General features: G+C 35.0%; 1 protein-coding gene across 1 annotated transcript in view; it reads left to right on the top strand.

Moving 5' to 3' along the window:
• Window positions 1–6,492: 6,492 nt before the first annotated feature.
• Window positions 6,493–16,482, top strand: part of LOC127811939 (prefoldin subunit 3) — a 32,035-nt gene continuing 22,045 nt past the window's right edge. The window contains exons 1-2 of the mRNA XM_052352148.1: window positions 6,493–6,726; window positions 16,149–16,206. Of these exons, the coding sequence (XP_052208108.1) occupies window positions 6,578–6,726; window positions 16,149–16,206 (207 nt within the window). The 5' untranslated portion in view covers window positions 6,493–6,577. The remainder of the gene's footprint in view (window positions 6,727–16,148; window positions 16,207–16,482) is intronic.

Genomic DNA, 16,482 nt, shown 5'->3' with positions numbered 1-16,482 from the left:
ATACACAATAATTAACGCAACAACGGAATAATACTCATCTTGCTTATACCAAGAGAACTCCGGCCTTCTTCAAGTGGGTTAATAACTTACTACTAATTGCTATTTTATCGTAAAATATTGAATTCAAATATATTATTTATTTTTTTTAAGCTCAACTATTTTTAAGGGTAATAGGTAATGGGTAAAGTGCAAAAAAAAAAAAAAAAAATCTTATTTTTAAATAAAATATATTTATTATATTATATTTTTATTTTATAGGCACTCTTGTTGATTGATAAAATATATTTATCATCAACAAAATTGAAGTGTTTGGAAACTAAAACCTGAAATGTAATAAATGCATCTTTATTTTAAAAAATGAATATGATATATATTTTTTTAAAAAAATACCAATAAATGAGATATATTAATTTTGCTTTAATCGCTACTCAACCATAATTAACTTTACCTTTTAGAACATAAACTCAAATAGTTGGATTTATCCATTAGAGACGACTGCAGATCATCTCTCACATTCTTAATTGGTGGCTTGTCTAGCTTATGAGGGAAGGTGTTGATGAAGTACATCACTGATGTTGGCTATCAAACTATATATTATTATAGCTAATTAACTATTATTTAGTGGATATGTGTTTATATATATGTTATTGTGTTAGTGCTATTGCCATGACAGCCATAGAGCCCCTAGCAGGATTGGTTTAGGGGGCAAGTTTTCATCATTTGGTTTAGTGGACAAGATTCTTTATAAAAAGGAGAAAACAAATAAATCAACAAACCTGTAGTTGGGAGATTAGGTTTCATGTGAAAGGCACCATCTCACATTACATTCATATTATTAGTTTAATCTCTAAGACTGATTAAACCCATTACCACATTGACAGAGAGAGCGAGAGAGAGAAAGAGAGAGACCAATGGACCAACAAAAACAATTGAAAAGGTGATATCTGCACATGGGGAACCACATGGACTTGAGACCCTTTTGATTAGGACCCAAATTTAATTAATAACTAACAAAAAAGTTGAGCTGACAGTTTCAGCAGAAGAACCCATGTTCAGTTATCCCAGAACCAGAAACTATAGCTAAAAATTTGAAGAATTAATGTGGGGTCCCCATAGGGCATCGTATCCTTAATGGAAAGCATATGAGGAGAGACATTATCACTGTGCTTTGTTTGGTAATGTAATGTCATTAACTCTTCAATAATGTCAAGGAACAAGAGCGACACTTTTTAAGCTTGCAGAAGAGAAGATTTGCGATTATGTGGGTATCACTCTCAAAGCGGGGAGCTGCCCCCCCCCCCCCCCCCCCCCCCTTTCAATCTCTCCAAACTAAGCCTTAGAAGACGCTGAATGGAGTAATGGGTAGTGGACACCACCTAATGTCATGCTAGCAAATCGTGAATAATAATCGTTCATAATTTACTAGTAATAATGTTGTTTTAGATCATTTGTAACGGATATTTTGGATAACTAATGTGTTAATCTTATCTTATCTTATTAAATTAAAAGATAATACGTTATGTCGTTAATTATTTAAAACATAAGACGAAGTGGGCATTTAATTTATTTACTAAACATATAAAATTCTTTAATCAAACGATCAAGTCCATCTCTCATGGTGAGCTTTGGAATGCAAAGGGTTCGCTTATGAGGCAAAAGAAGAGCAATATAAAATTATATTAATATAAGATTATAATACCAAATTAAGATTTTTTTGAAATGTATTGAAAGGCATATGAATTATTATTTTTATTTTTTTAACTTATATTTTAATTAATAAATAATATTTTGTGCTGTAAACAACAAAAACAGCTTTCAATTAAGAACTCCATGAACAAGCGGGCAGCTAACATAACAAGCTTTATCTTAAACCCACATGGAGGGGCCACTCCTTTGTCCCTTAGGCTCTCCAGAAAGAAAGCAAAAGAGGGAAAAAGATAAAGTGGGTGTAGACAGCTGATTAGTCCCAACAAAAGGATGTGTTGATTAGTGTTAATCCCAACCCTAACCCCTCCCATATAGGTGTCCTACCTATAAAGTTGGCTCTCACTAGTGTACTGTCATTTTTTCTGTATTTTAATAATAATAATGTTATTCCAATATTTTAAAATTATGTATCAAGTCTTTGAATTAATATGAATTTCTTGTCGTGATCCTTGTTATGCCACGAGATTAATCTGGATTCCTTGTCAAAATCTCATAATGTATCAAGTCTTTGAATTAACCTAAATTTATTATCGTGATTCAATGTTATGTCACGAGACTAATTCGGATCCTTTGTCAAAATTCGACACTAAACCCTTAGATTAACCTGAACTCTTTGTGAAGATTCAGTGCCAAGTTTCCTAACAAATCTGGACACCCAATCGTAATTCGACGCAAAGCCTTTAGACAAACGTAGATTCTCTAAAGTGACCGAGCTCGAAAACCAGAGACGAAAGCTTGTTACTGTCAAGTCTCTGGACTAATTTAAATTCTCTGTCGTGATCTGATATCATGTCCCATGTCTCGAGACTAACTTGAATTCCTTGTTGAAGTCTGACGCCAATCCCTTGGACTAATCCAAACTCCTTGTGAAGATCTAGTGTACTAAGTCTCGTGACAAACCTAGATACTTGATCGTATTTCAAGGCAAAAACCCTAAGCAAACCTAGATTCTATCACTATTAGTTGAAAAAGTTTTTATTAACTTATAATCATTCATTAGTCACATTATTTTACATTAAAAATAATATATTTTATGTATTTAATGGACAATCCGCTATAATTTATCATGTGACGGTAGAAATAAAAACTCTTATTAAAAAAAGTAATACATATGAATAAGACAAAGATTAATTGATATTATTAAGGAGAAAAAATCCCTCACAACATCAAATATAATAAGTACCTCCCAAAGCTCAATCTTTCAAATATATAAAGAGATGATTCAATGATGATATCTCATAACTAAATATTTTTTAATATTTTATTTTTAAAATAATAACACTTACTTTTAAGAAATTTAGAAAATATCTTTTTTTAACAATTTCTATTTCATGGTTGATAAGATAATAGCAAAAAAAAGTGAGATTGCTAAATTATTGTCCAAAGACTATATATGAATCATAGCCTATCATGTGTCTTTTTTAATAAGCAATAAGATGGGGATGTGTATTTCTTTTTTTGATTTAGATTCAAGATATAAGTCAATAGATCTAACTCTTAGAACTTAATTATGAAATATTTGAAATAGATTTAAGAGATTATCCGTTATCTTAATTTGACTCAATTAATCTTCATCAACCTATAATTGTTGAGCTCAAGAATTTTGGAGATTAAAATCATGTTACTTTGTCTTATTTCATATTAAACTCCATTAGTTTGCCAAAAAAAAAATGTTTTTATGAGGAAAAATAGTTTTCAAATAAAATAAATTTCAAAAAAGAATTTTTCTTTTTTTTTTTTCGTTGTTTGGCTATAACTTGAAAAATTTGCAAGAAAATAATTTCTAATATTTGGCATTTGCTTGACCAAACAGAGAGAGAATGAGTGAGAAAGAGAGAGAGAGAGTTGGAAAAATAGCTAGACATGGATGTAGACAATGATTGGGAGGCAAATAGTGATGTAAATGGCACTACCGAGGCATAGTAGGTGCATAGTGATATGTTTAGGGTTTTGAAAAATGACTTCTCTTTTTGTCAATATTTTTCCTAAATTACTTAGTTTTAAAAGACTGATTTTTTGTTGACTAAAAAATATTTTTAATTAACTTGTATGTTTTCTTGTTAAGCAATAAAAGTAGGACATGTGTTTCTTTCTTCAACTTAAATTCAAAATATAAGTCAACAATAACCTCAGATCTTGATTTTGAAATATTCAAAATAGATTTGGGAGACTGTCTGTTATCTTAATTTGACTCGACTAATCTTTGTCAACCTATAACTGTCAAGCTCAAGAATTTTGGAGATTAAAATCAAGTTACTTGTCTTATTTCATCTTAGACTCCATTAGTTTGCAAAAAATGTGTTTTTATGAGGAAAAATAGTTTTCAAATAAAATAAATTTCAAAAAAGGATTTTTTTTATTCTTCTTTTTTTTTTTTTTGCTATAACTTGAAAATTTTGCGAGAAAATAATTTCCAATATTTGGCATTTGCTTGACCAAACTGAGAGAAAAAAGGAGAGAGAGAGAGAAAAAGAAAAAGAAAATGTTAGAGAAAGAGCTAGACAAGGATGTAGACAACGATTGAGAGGAAAATAGTGATGTTAATGACACTAGCGAGGCATAGTAGGTGCATAATGATATAGTTAGGATTTTGGAAAATGACTTCTCCTTTTGTGGATATTTTCCTCAAATTACTTAGTTTTAAAAGATTGATTTTTTGTTGACTAAAAAATACTTTTAATTGACTTGTGTGTTTTCTTGTTAACCCTAAAAAATAATAATAATAAAAAATCTTGCAAAACACTTTATCCCAAACATACAAGTCTTAGTCGCCACATACTTACTAGTCATTGGGGGGGGGGGGGGGGGGTGGTTAAAAAGGAGCAGTTCGGTTCTGTTATCTCTTTCTCTAAAAATTGATTATTCTATTCGGTTTGATTATTTTAGTATAAATAATTGAAAAATCGAACCGTGCACTCATTCCCCCCACGCGGGCGCAACACCCCAACTGAACCTTGCACCCACCCCCAACATAGATGTGGCACCCCCACGATGTCTATTTACTATCTTCTCTTCATCATTTTATCTCTCTCTTTCTCGCCATTTTGTCCTTTATTTTTTTCGAGTCTTCATAGATCAGGCACTGCCTCATCTCTTTGTCCTTTTTATTTTCCTCCACCATTCCTCACAGTCATCGATGGCTAAGACGAAGACGAAGGCCAGAGACAAAGATGAAGAAGACGCCGATGATTTTTCAGGTAAGTTTTTCGAGTACTTCCCTTTTATATTGAAAGTTTGAAACTTAAATCTACTAAAATTCAACCATTATATACTTTTGATTTTTGGCTATGTGAGTCACCATGGTTAGGGAAATTCGATGATCTGAATCGATCATTAGAATCACTGTCTGGCTAGGTGAACAACGGCAACAGTAAAGCCAAACTAATGTTCGGTTTCTTGGTTATTTTGTATTCCAATTCAGTTTTTGGTTTGGTTTGGTTTGATTATCACGGTTTAAGTTTCGATTTGTTTGGTTTGTTGGGGTTAGTCGGTCAGTTCGATTCGATTATTGCATATGGTTCGATTTGATTCAATTATAATCAATTGCACACCCCTAGTCATTGGTGATCGGTCCTCAACCATCATCAATAGTATAAAGTTAAAAATAAAAAAAAATGAATTTTCTATTTTTTGATTAGAGATCCAACCATTTAATAAATAATTAAAATTAAAAAAATCTTAAAATAAAATAAAAATCTAAAACCAAACAAATCCTTATATTTCTGTTTGAACTGGTAATAGGGACCAATGCTTATATTTTGTGACCCCAACAATTTTGTTTGAGAATAAGTTTGGTATGGGGGCTCTATCTGCAACATAAACAACCTTCAATTTTGAAAAAAAAAAAAAAAAAAAAACCATCCATGTTACATGGGCTTGTGTGTGTGTGTATATACATATATAATACATATTTTAGTTTAAATTATGTTAGTTTTGTGGAGACTTTGAATGATATTATATAAAATGATAAATTATTTTATAAGTGTTACTATTTTTATATGACTTACCATTCTCAAATCATTTGCCCTATATATAACTTATTTATTAATATTCTGAGTTATAAATGAAGTTAGTTATTAATGACAAAGTATGAGGTGGTATACCCTTAATAGAATATTTTTAATTATTTTTTTATGTGTTAAAATAAAAGTTGTTATTTTTTTTTTTTTTTGGGTAACACCTCATCAAGAATCCCCTTACCTACCAGTCTCATAGTATAGTTAAGGAGGTAAATCAAAGAAATTTAATGATTCTCAATTTTAATTCAATATGCAAACGTAACAGCATGACACTAATCGAGAATTCTCAAAACCATCAGGCCAAGCCCCCGAGGCCATAATGTTTATTTTTTATACTGCTATTGTTAATATATTGGTATATCTAAAATGATGCTTTGGTACCATTCAATACTGATATTATACCGCAATAATGAATCCAACATATCATTCATCTCCATTGCGTACAAGTATACTCCAAACTTGATCATAGAAAATTGTGTATTTTTGAAGAAGTAGAAAATTTAAGTGGGCTTGGAGCCTTGTCTACCAGCCACCCCCTGACCCATGTTTGTATTGGGCTTGCAGGCTCCAAGCCAACTTAATTTTGTGACAGTGACGGGGCCCACACTAACGACCGCTCACATACATATTGGGTCGGATCCAATTTAGGCCCATCTTGAATCTTCAACGTTTTCGGCCGATGGAAGAATGCGGATCAAGGCTAGGCAGCACGACGTCGTATTGTGGATTCTTCGAAGGAAACTCGCCTGTGTTTACTAGCTAGCTCTTGAGCCTCTCTCTCTTTCTCCGAGCCAAAACCTCCAGAAGCCTCTCTGTTTCTCTCTCCTCTCTCTCTCTCTCTCTGTGGAAAAATGGCCACGGCGTCGGCTTCATCATCGTCATCGGCTACCGTTACAGAGAGAAGGGGGATTCCGGCGGCTGCATTCGTGGAAGATGTAGAGTCCTATCTCTCCCAATCCGCCCTCGATGTCAACTCTGCTCTCGCCTTCCTCCAAGAAAGGTCTTTCCTCTCTCTCTCTCTCTCTCTCTCACAATCCCATTTCTGCATTGCCAATAATTTACTCTACTCATTCGCTATTGGAGGACCAGATCAAAGCCTGCCTTAATTTTGTTCGAGCTTGTGTTATCCATTTTCTACTTTAGTTAGTAGTACAGTTTGATCCCCTTGAAGATCAAATCTCGACCTTCCGCTTTGTATTCATCTGGAGCGATCCTGGTCTGTTTCTTTGAGTTGCAGTGGATTTTATATGTATGTTCCCAAACAATCCGTGCCTAAGTTTTATCTGCTCATGTTCTGGATGCTTTGTATGACAACGAGAGAACAAGGCTTTGTGAGCAGCTCTTGAATTTGGCTTAGTCATTTATATATCTGAGGATAATGGATGTTTTAACATGCTGGTGGGAAGCTTGAGATGGCATTCCAGGTGTAAAATTTGGTCATTTATTTGTTTATTTTCTTTAGGGTTTAGGATTTCACGAACGAACAATAAAGCTTTTTAGGGAACTCTACAACATGTCAACATAACATGTGAGATAATAACTTCAGAAAAGGCATGTTTATGGATGTACTTGGTTGGAAGGCTGAAATTCATGTAACTGACGCCCCTTGGTGGCACTAAGGCTTGGAATTGTTGTTGTTGCGTTTGTTTATTTTGTGATAACCACATTGCAGATCCATTAACTTAAATCCTTATAACTTTTGAGTTCCTTTCTGTTAAAACCGAGTGCTAAAATGATCCAAGAATCACTCAATAACCTCACTGAAACCAATCACTATTAAAACAGAAAGTAAACAATTAAAATACAGAATTAAAATAGAATAGAAATGCAAACCAGATTGCAAAATACGCGATCTACCCTGGTTCATGCCATTTACATGGCACTATGTCCAGCAATCTAAGAAGAGACCAATCCACTAAGAACGTATGAAATCAGTACAAGAATATCCCTCACTCGCCTCCACTTGCCTCTCGAATACAATCCTCTAGACGAAGACAACAAGAACTATATTATCACAGCTCTCTTTCTTGCTTCTCACTGCACTCGAACACAAGGGGATGGAATGAAAACTGATTGATGATATATCTGACCTCCGCGCCCTTCTATTTATAAACTAGAGAGGCGGAACTTCCTAAGGGAAATAACTAACTTACATAAAGTCTAAACTACCCTTATTAATTACAGTTGGTTACATTTAGATCCTGCAAACTAACTGCCACCGATCATCTCTATTCCTTCCTGATTTCTTCCAGAATTCCAGCATACAATTACTTCGGGCAAAACAATAACACTTTCATTTAGACAATTCAATTCCAATCCCATCCTGTTAAACAACTAAAACACCATCTCAAAAATTATAGTGCTTGATTTAGGCTTTTAGTTTTGCAAAAGGAGAGTGTGTAGGCTTTTGGTCCTTCAGAAGGGTATAGTAGGTTTGTTTCTTATATATTTTTTGTTGTAGTCAAGGTACTTAGAGGTGAAAGGTGTCACTAAGGCACAACATTATATTTCCTGGTGCTAGGCACCAAAAAAGATGCTCGTTTAGTGAATCAAGTCACTAAATCGACAAAACAATTCATAAATATATTTAACATTTAAAAGATAATCACATAAGGTATATAAGACTTATAGAATACTCAGAAATATAAATTCTTTTAATGTTCAAACAAATAACTTCAGAATCTTGCCAAAAAAAAATGAAGGGATAATGTTTGGAAAAATGTTTTTGGGACCTTGGAAAAAATTATATTTCCAGGTTGGATTTCTTTCCACTTCCACTTTATCAAACAGATTCAAAATCTATTTGTTGTAAGAATAGTAACAGTGCTAAAAAAATACGATTTTTAAGTAAATGAAGAATGAATAAAAACTAAACTAATTGTGTAACATAATAATTGAGGAAATCTTCTTTTTGGGAAGAATAATACTCCGTCAATTATTCCCTTGAGAATGCCACAAATATATACACAGTGGATCCTAAGAATTCTCCTAAACTTTAGAGATTAGATTCCTATTTTGTAGGACTAGATTACAACAACTTTAAATACAAACAAATCTAATAAAAGCAAGATAAGATATAACAGTAATATAAATCAAGATAAATCATAGAGGATAAATTAGCCGATAATGAGCTTAGTAGCTCGGCAACTCGGCCATTAGCACGGCCTCCATTAGCTCGTTAGCTCGGCCTTTCATTAGCTTAGTAGCTCAGCCTTCCATCAGCTCGGTAGCTCGGCCTTCCATCAGCTCGATAGCTCGGCCTCATCAACTCGACAGCTCGGTCTTCCATCAGCTCGGCCTCCCAACACTCCCCCTCGAGCTGAGGAATAGATACAAGTCATACAAGTCATTCCCAGCTTGCCAATTAGTAACTCGAACCTTGGCCTTGCAACAATTTTTGTGCAAATATCAACTACTTGATTAGTACTTGGAATGTAGGATAAGCTGATTCCTCCTTCTTCAATTTCCCTCTTTATAAAACTCTTGTCAATTCTTACATGTTTCATTCGGTCATGTTGAACCGGATTCTTCACAATACTAATAGCAGACTTGCTATCACTATAAACTTCTGTCGGTTGTGATAAGGATATCCCCAAGTCCTCCATTATCCTTTCTAGCCAAATAACTACACATATCCCTTGAGCAATGGCACGAAATTCAGCCTCGACACTGCTTCAAGCCACTACGAATTGCTTTTTGCTTCTCCAAGTAACCACTTTACCCCATAGCTTGGTGCAATAACCTGAAGTTGACATGTTATCCTCACGTGAACCAGCCCAATCAACATCTACAAAACATTTAATTTTTCTTTCATTAGTTTTCCTGAACATCAGCCCTTTCCCAGCCATTCCCTTGGGGTATCTTAGAACATGGAACATTACATTCATATGTTTTTGAGTAGGAGAATGCATGTATTGACTTATGACACTTACTGCATAGGCTATGTCTGGCTTGGTAAGTGACAAATAAATTAATCTACCAACCAACCTTTGGTACCTTTCTTTTTCAACAAGAGTATCTTCTTTTTCTTCGACATTCCAACTCTTTTCTAGAGGTGTACCAGCCAGTCTGCATGTTAACATCCCAGTTTCTTGTAACAAATCAAGTGTGTACTTCCTTTGAGAGATGAATAGCCCTTCCTTCTTTACTCCGAGCTACCTCCATTCCCAGAAAGTATCTCATTACTCCTAGGTCTTTCACTTCAAATTTAGTTTTTAATTGCTTCTTCAAATTTTCAATTTCCTGTAAGTCATCACTTGCCACAATAATATCATCAACATAAACAATTAATATGACCTTTTTACCTTCTACTGTAAACTTTATAAACAGGGTATGGTCAACTTGCCCTTGCTTATATCTCAAACGATTGAGAATCATGCTAAATTTCTTAAACCAAGTCCTTGGAGATTGCTTTAATCCATATAGGGATTTCTTTAATTTGCACACATTTCCATTGCCAATTTCCTGTTCAAATCTTGGGGGTATTCTCATATATATCTCCTCATCCAAGTCACCATTCAAAAAAACATTTTTAATATCAAATTGAAATAGAGGCCAATCAAGATTAACAGCAAGAGAAATTAATACCCGAATTGAGTTGAGTTTGGCCACAGGAGCAAAAGTCTCCTCATAGTCAATCCCATATGTTTGAGTAAACCATTGTGCAACCAATCTTGCCTTGTATCTTTCAACACTTCCATCTGCATTATGCTTTACTGTGAAAATCCATCATTTTGTTTGAAGGCAGTTTAACAATCTCCCATATGTTATTTTTCACCAAGGCACTTATCTCTTCCATAGCTGCAACTTTCCACTTAGGATCACTTATAGCCTCTTGAATATTCTTTGGAATGACAATGCTGTCAATACTTGCAACAAATCCCTTGTACTGAGGAGATAACTTAGCATAAGTCAAGTGATTATACATAGGATACTTGACACAAGATCTTACCCCTTTCCTTAGAGCAATAGAACGTCTAGAATACATTTGCGGAGGATTTTTAGTAGCTGAATATGGAGTTGGAACATGAGGTTCAGCTATAGTTTCTGGTTGAGAGGATGGTGGAGAAGATGGATTAGGAGAAATAGGAGAAGAGCTTAAAGGATCTTCCCTTATGCTATTGGAACTTGAAGGCCTAACATGCGGAGAGGCCAGAAATTCTCCCCCTTGAGAGCATAAGGGTAGAGGAGCATCAAGGAAAGGAAAGGAAATAGGATTAGGATCCAGGAAGGATGGAGATGCAATAACTGAAACTAATGAGGAGTAAAATGATTGGTCTTCATTCTGACATCGGTGGAGACCAAGACTTGTCTTTTGAGAGGGTTATAGCATTTATAACCTTTTTGGGAGGGAGAGTATCCAATAAAGATACATTTAAGGGCCTTGGGGTCCAACTTTATACGGTTAAGCTGATTATTGTGAACATACACCGGGCAACCGAAAATTCTTGGTGGAAGAGAATGTAAATGGCTAACAATTGGGTAGAGAGAACAAAGGACAGCAAGAGGGGTCTGAAAATTTAGGGTCTTTGAGGGAAGTCTATTGATCAAATATGTAGCTGTAAGGATTGCTTCCCCCCAATAGAAATGTGGAACATGGGTGGTGAACATCATAGCGCGAGCCATTTCTAGAAGATGGCGGTTTTTTCTTTCCGCTACACCATTTTGTTGTGGTGTGTATGGACAAGAGCTTTGATGTAAAATGCCATGTTTGGATAAATAATTGGTAAGGTCATGAGAGAAATATTCTCGACCATTATTAGTACGGAGAATTTGAATGGAAGTTTGAAACATATTTAAGATGAGTTTGTGAAATTTCTTAAAAATGTTGCAAGCTTCAAATTTTTCCCTCATAAGGTACGCCCAACATGCTCTAGAATGATCATCAATAAAGGTTATAAACCGACTTAGAACCAGAAATATTAGGGGTTTTAGATGGTTCACAAATATCACTATGAATTAAATGGAATGGTTTAGATGGCTTATAGGATTGAATTGGATGAGAAGAACGAGACTGTTTGGCAATAGTACACTGTTCACATGAGAAAGTTTGATTTTTATTGATGAAAAAATGTGGATACAAGAATTTAAGATAAGGAAAACTTGGGTGACCTAAACGATTATGCCACAACAAAATCTTGGCATTGGTTGTGACTGTCAAAACAACCTTATTTATAAAAGAAAAAATCCTATCCTCTGTCAAATAATAAAGCCCATCCTTAGCTTTAGCATTGCCAATCGTCCTCTCTAATACTTGGTCCTGAAATAAGCAATATTAAGGAAAGAAGGTCACACAACAATTCATATCTTGAGTAATCTTATGGATTGACAATAAATTGCATCTTAAACCAGGAACATGTAGAACTGATTTAAGTTTTAAACCAAAAATACAAACTGTTCCATGTCCTTTGGCTGGAGAGGTGGTACCATTAGCTATTAAAATGTTTATAGAGTTGTCACACGGGGTGTATTCTGTCATTGAATTGGCTGAACATGCCATATGGTCGGAAGCACCCATATCTACTATCCATGTATTCTTAGAGAGTTTGCTAGAACTTGGAGAGTAATGGGGATTACCTTGTAAAGTAGTAGCTGCCATGGGAGGACTTGGAGAAAATATACCTTGATTTAGCAGCTTATACAAGGTTTGGATCTGCTCCTCTGATAGGTTAAGGTTGGTACTACTTCCTGCTTCCTTTGGTGCATCAACTATGTAGGTAGTCCTTCCACTCTCTTTTTTTCCTCTTGGCTTCCAGTTAGCTGGTTTCCCATGAATTTTCCAATGTGTTTCTTTGGTATGATATGGCCTTTTACAGTGGTCACACCATTGCTTTTCTCGTCCTAGATTCTTTGGTTGACTCTCTTCTTGTTTAAAACTTGCTAAAGCAGAATTTTGGTGAGTTAAAGGGGACTCACCTTGCTGATTTAGCATTACCTTTCTTTGGCTTTCCTCCCTTCGAACCTCAGCAAAAACTTCTCGAAGTGAACGCAGAGGTTTTGTACCCAAGATTTTGCCTCTTACTTCATCCAAATCATGGTTAAGGCCATGTAGAAAATCGAACACCCGATCCTTCTCGATCATTTTACTATATTTTGTACAATCCGTAGAACATTCCCAATTAATGGTGTAAAACAGATCCATCTCATGCCAAAGTTCAACCAAAACATTAAAGTAATTCGTAACATTTAGATTACTTTGTTGTGTGATCCTAATGGGAGATCTAATCTCAAAGCATTGAGATGAGTTCTCCAAATTTGAGTACATATTTTGGACTGACTCTCATATCTCCTTTGCGGTTTTATAGAATAGAGAAGTTCTTCCTATTCTAGGCTCCATCGAATTGATCAGCTAGTTCATTATGGTGGAATTCTTGGCTTCCCAGGTACCATATGTGGTTGCTGTGCTCGGTGGATAAGGAGTAGAGCCTGATAAGTAATCAGCCTTGCCTTTTCCCTTGATAACCAACATAATTGACTGAAACCATTTCCTAAAGTTATTCCCATTCAACTTATGGTGAGTAATCTGTATAGGAAAACGATCAATTGAGTTGTTTGAAAGAGATAGATTGATCGGAGAACTTGTGGCAGAAGGCTCGGTTAGAGTGGGATTAGGTTGAGTATCAGCCATTGATGAAACTGGGTGTAGATTGATGAAGCAAGGTGTGGACGGAAAAATAGAATAGAGGCTGCTTTAGGATCGAAGAGCAGGCTCTGATACCATGAAGAAATCTTCCTTTTGAGAAGAATAATACTCCGTCAATTATTCCCTTGAGAATGCCACAAATGTATACATAATAGATCCTAAGAATTCTTCTAAAAATTCTACTAAACTTTAGAGATTAGATTCCTACTTTATAGGACTAGATTACAACAACCTTAAATACAAACAAATATAATAAAAGTAAGATAAGATATAACAGTAATATAAATCAAGATAAATCATAGAGGATAAATTAACCGATAATGAGCTTAGTAGCTCGGCAACTCGGCCATTAGCTCGGCCTCCATCAGCTCGCAGATCGACCTTCCATCAGCTCGCCAGATCGGTCTTCCATTAGCTCATCAGCTCAGCCTCATCAGCTCGTCAGCTCGGCCTCCCAACAAGAATAACCGTCAATAGCCTAATTATAAGCCCAAAAAAAGCAGCATGCTCGAATTCTTAAGGGAAGGAACATAGGGATTGGGGCAGCCACATCACTAATCCATAAACACGAGATCAGAGAGAATGATTGAATGAGAGAGAGGGATGGCTGTAAGAGGGATCACATAACACCGGTGAGCCTACCAGCAAAAAGCAATAATTGAAAAGGTTAACCACTTGCCATCACACCCTACGAGTTCATTGGTGAGTGATCTCACTTGTTGGAAACCCTCCGCGTTTGAGACTTTTGGTTGACCTGTGGTGACTCTTCTCTGTCTCACCTTTCTGTTATCTATGCCATGATGGCCTTTTCTAGCTACCAATTAAGAAAAGAGGGGGAAGAAATTGAGTAGGCTATTTATGTGTTCTTCTTTGTTTTCAGCATGTAAGTGCCTTTTTGTGTGCATCTTTTGATTTTTAATGCTGATTCTTCTTTTCCTTTCATTTTACCTTGAACCCCCTGCCCCTCATCCGAGGCATTCACTAGGCGTCGCCTGATTAAAGCCACCTCATCTGGAGGTCAGTGAGGCGCTTCCATGGTTCCTTTACCTGAGTGCCTAGGTGAGCTGGGACTGGGTGTTCACTTTTGACTACACTGTTTGTACCACTTTCTGCAACCATCTCAATCATGCTGTACTTGTAACATTTTTATCACAATGTGATATTCCAATGTCATTACCCTTTCCATTTTCTAGTCCACAGTCAATAATCTTCCAACCTAGTCTAGTAGTCTCTGAATTATTCTCTTGTAATTTCCTTCTGCAAGGGCTTGGTTCCTCTGTCAGTTTTTGCACTCATTAAAAAAAAAAAAACATTTAAGCATTTCCTTAGCTTTGATTTCTGGTATTACTGCTTTGAATATTTAGGTTTCATAAGCAGTATTTAAAAAAACATGCTTTAAGCAGAAAGTGCAAGGCTGCAGCATGCTTAGGGCTTTTTGTGTGTAAACCTTAGCGACTTTAGTTGAGCGTGATTAAAGTGCACTTAAGTTGTGCTTTTACCTGAGCTTCAAAGTTGCGCTTCAGAAATATGCTTTGTTTTTTAATTAGATAATATGAATGGTCGGATTTGTTTAAATTTTTACAATGGTGTGGCTGGTTGTATGGAATCCTTAAATAAGCAGGATTGCTTTATTCTTGATTGCTATAAATTAGGAATTGAAGATTTATTCTTGGTTGCTGTAAATTAGAAATTGATGGTTGATTTCTGATTGCTATAAATTAGGGATATTGTTGATTGGTTGTAAATCAGGGATTGATTGGGGATTGCTATAAATTAGGGGTTGATTGATTGGAGATTGTTGTAAATTAGGGATGATTTTTTTTCCTCCCTATGCTTTTTTACTATGATTGTATGAACTTGTAAACGGGTATAAAATATAAATAAAAAATTGTATCTCATCTTTTGTTAAATTTGCAGCCCTCATTCATTCTTACTTAGCTTTTTTTATTGATTGCTTTTTAATGGTTTATATTTTTTATGCTTATAAAAATTTATACTCTTTGTTTCATTCATGTGTGCTTCACTTTGACTTGTGCTTTGTGGTTAAGCTCCATATGACTTTCGTGCTTAAGTGCACTTAATGCTTTTCTAAAACACTGCTCACAGTGTCATGTCAACTTCTGTAGCCTTTTCTTCTCTCTTTGATTTTAAAATTTTTCAATTGTTTCACCCAATGGCCAAAAGTGTCCATATACCAGTCTCACTAGTATTATGAGAATATCTTGTTTTGGCAATTAGTAGCAAGCATGGTTATGAATATGCATGGAATTAATGAGAGATTCTGATTAGTTTGCCTGCTTTGTGTTGCTTTAATATAGGAGAGTAAAATATTGCCAGATTAGAAGTAACACGAATGTGGCGCAATCATCCTTGTGTGATTTTTGTTGCTATTTGGATTACTCTCAACAGCTGCAAGTAATTTGATGTCATAATACAATGAATAATTCTAAAGGTGCTGACAACGATGATGATGATGATATTCATTAGTCACTAAAGAAATTGATGACTGAGAAGACAAGAAACATTCTAATTGTCTTATTCATTTAGGTTATTACAATGCTCATGTAGCCCTAGATAAGGCACAATGGTTTTAAGATAATCTATAGCCAACCTGAATGATTGTATGCTCCTTATTAACAAGCATTCAACACAATTCAAGCATTTTAATTTGAATCCTCATTTTAATTTGCACAAAAAACAATCTTTCCTTTTAATATAGTATACCTATTAGTTTAGTGATGTAAATCCTGCTTATTTATTTATTTATGTGGGTTTTACAGGCTGCAGCAGTATAGGCTGGTTGAAATGAAGCTTCTTGCACAACAGAGGGATCTTCAGGTTTCTTTATTGTTAATGTCTTTATTTGTGTGCAACTTGTGTGCATTACGTATTGATTTTAGAATTAAACAGTTTTCGGTATTCTCTTATTAATAAAGAAAGTGTAAATTACGCAAAAGGTATAAGAATGCATTGTAATTAGCATGCAAGGGTAGAACACTGAAACAAGGTCCCTTATCTTCTATATACTGAATTGCTCAAAAAATTTGTCAAAATTGGAAAATTTTGGTCTAAGGATGGATCAACCCCAATTAAATGCCACAAAAAAGAAAGAAG

The sequence above is a fragment of the Diospyros lotus genome, chromosome 10 (assembly GCF_014633365.1).
Source record: "Diospyros lotus cultivar Yz01 chromosome 10, ASM1463336v1, whole genome shotgun sequence".
NCBI classification, from domain to species: domain Eukaryota; kingdom Viridiplantae; phylum Streptophyta; class Magnoliopsida; order Ericales; family Ebenaceae; genus Diospyros; species Diospyros lotus.
Note: the sequence above shows the minus strand (reverse complement) of the source record. Positions and strands in the feature narration are given on the sequence as shown.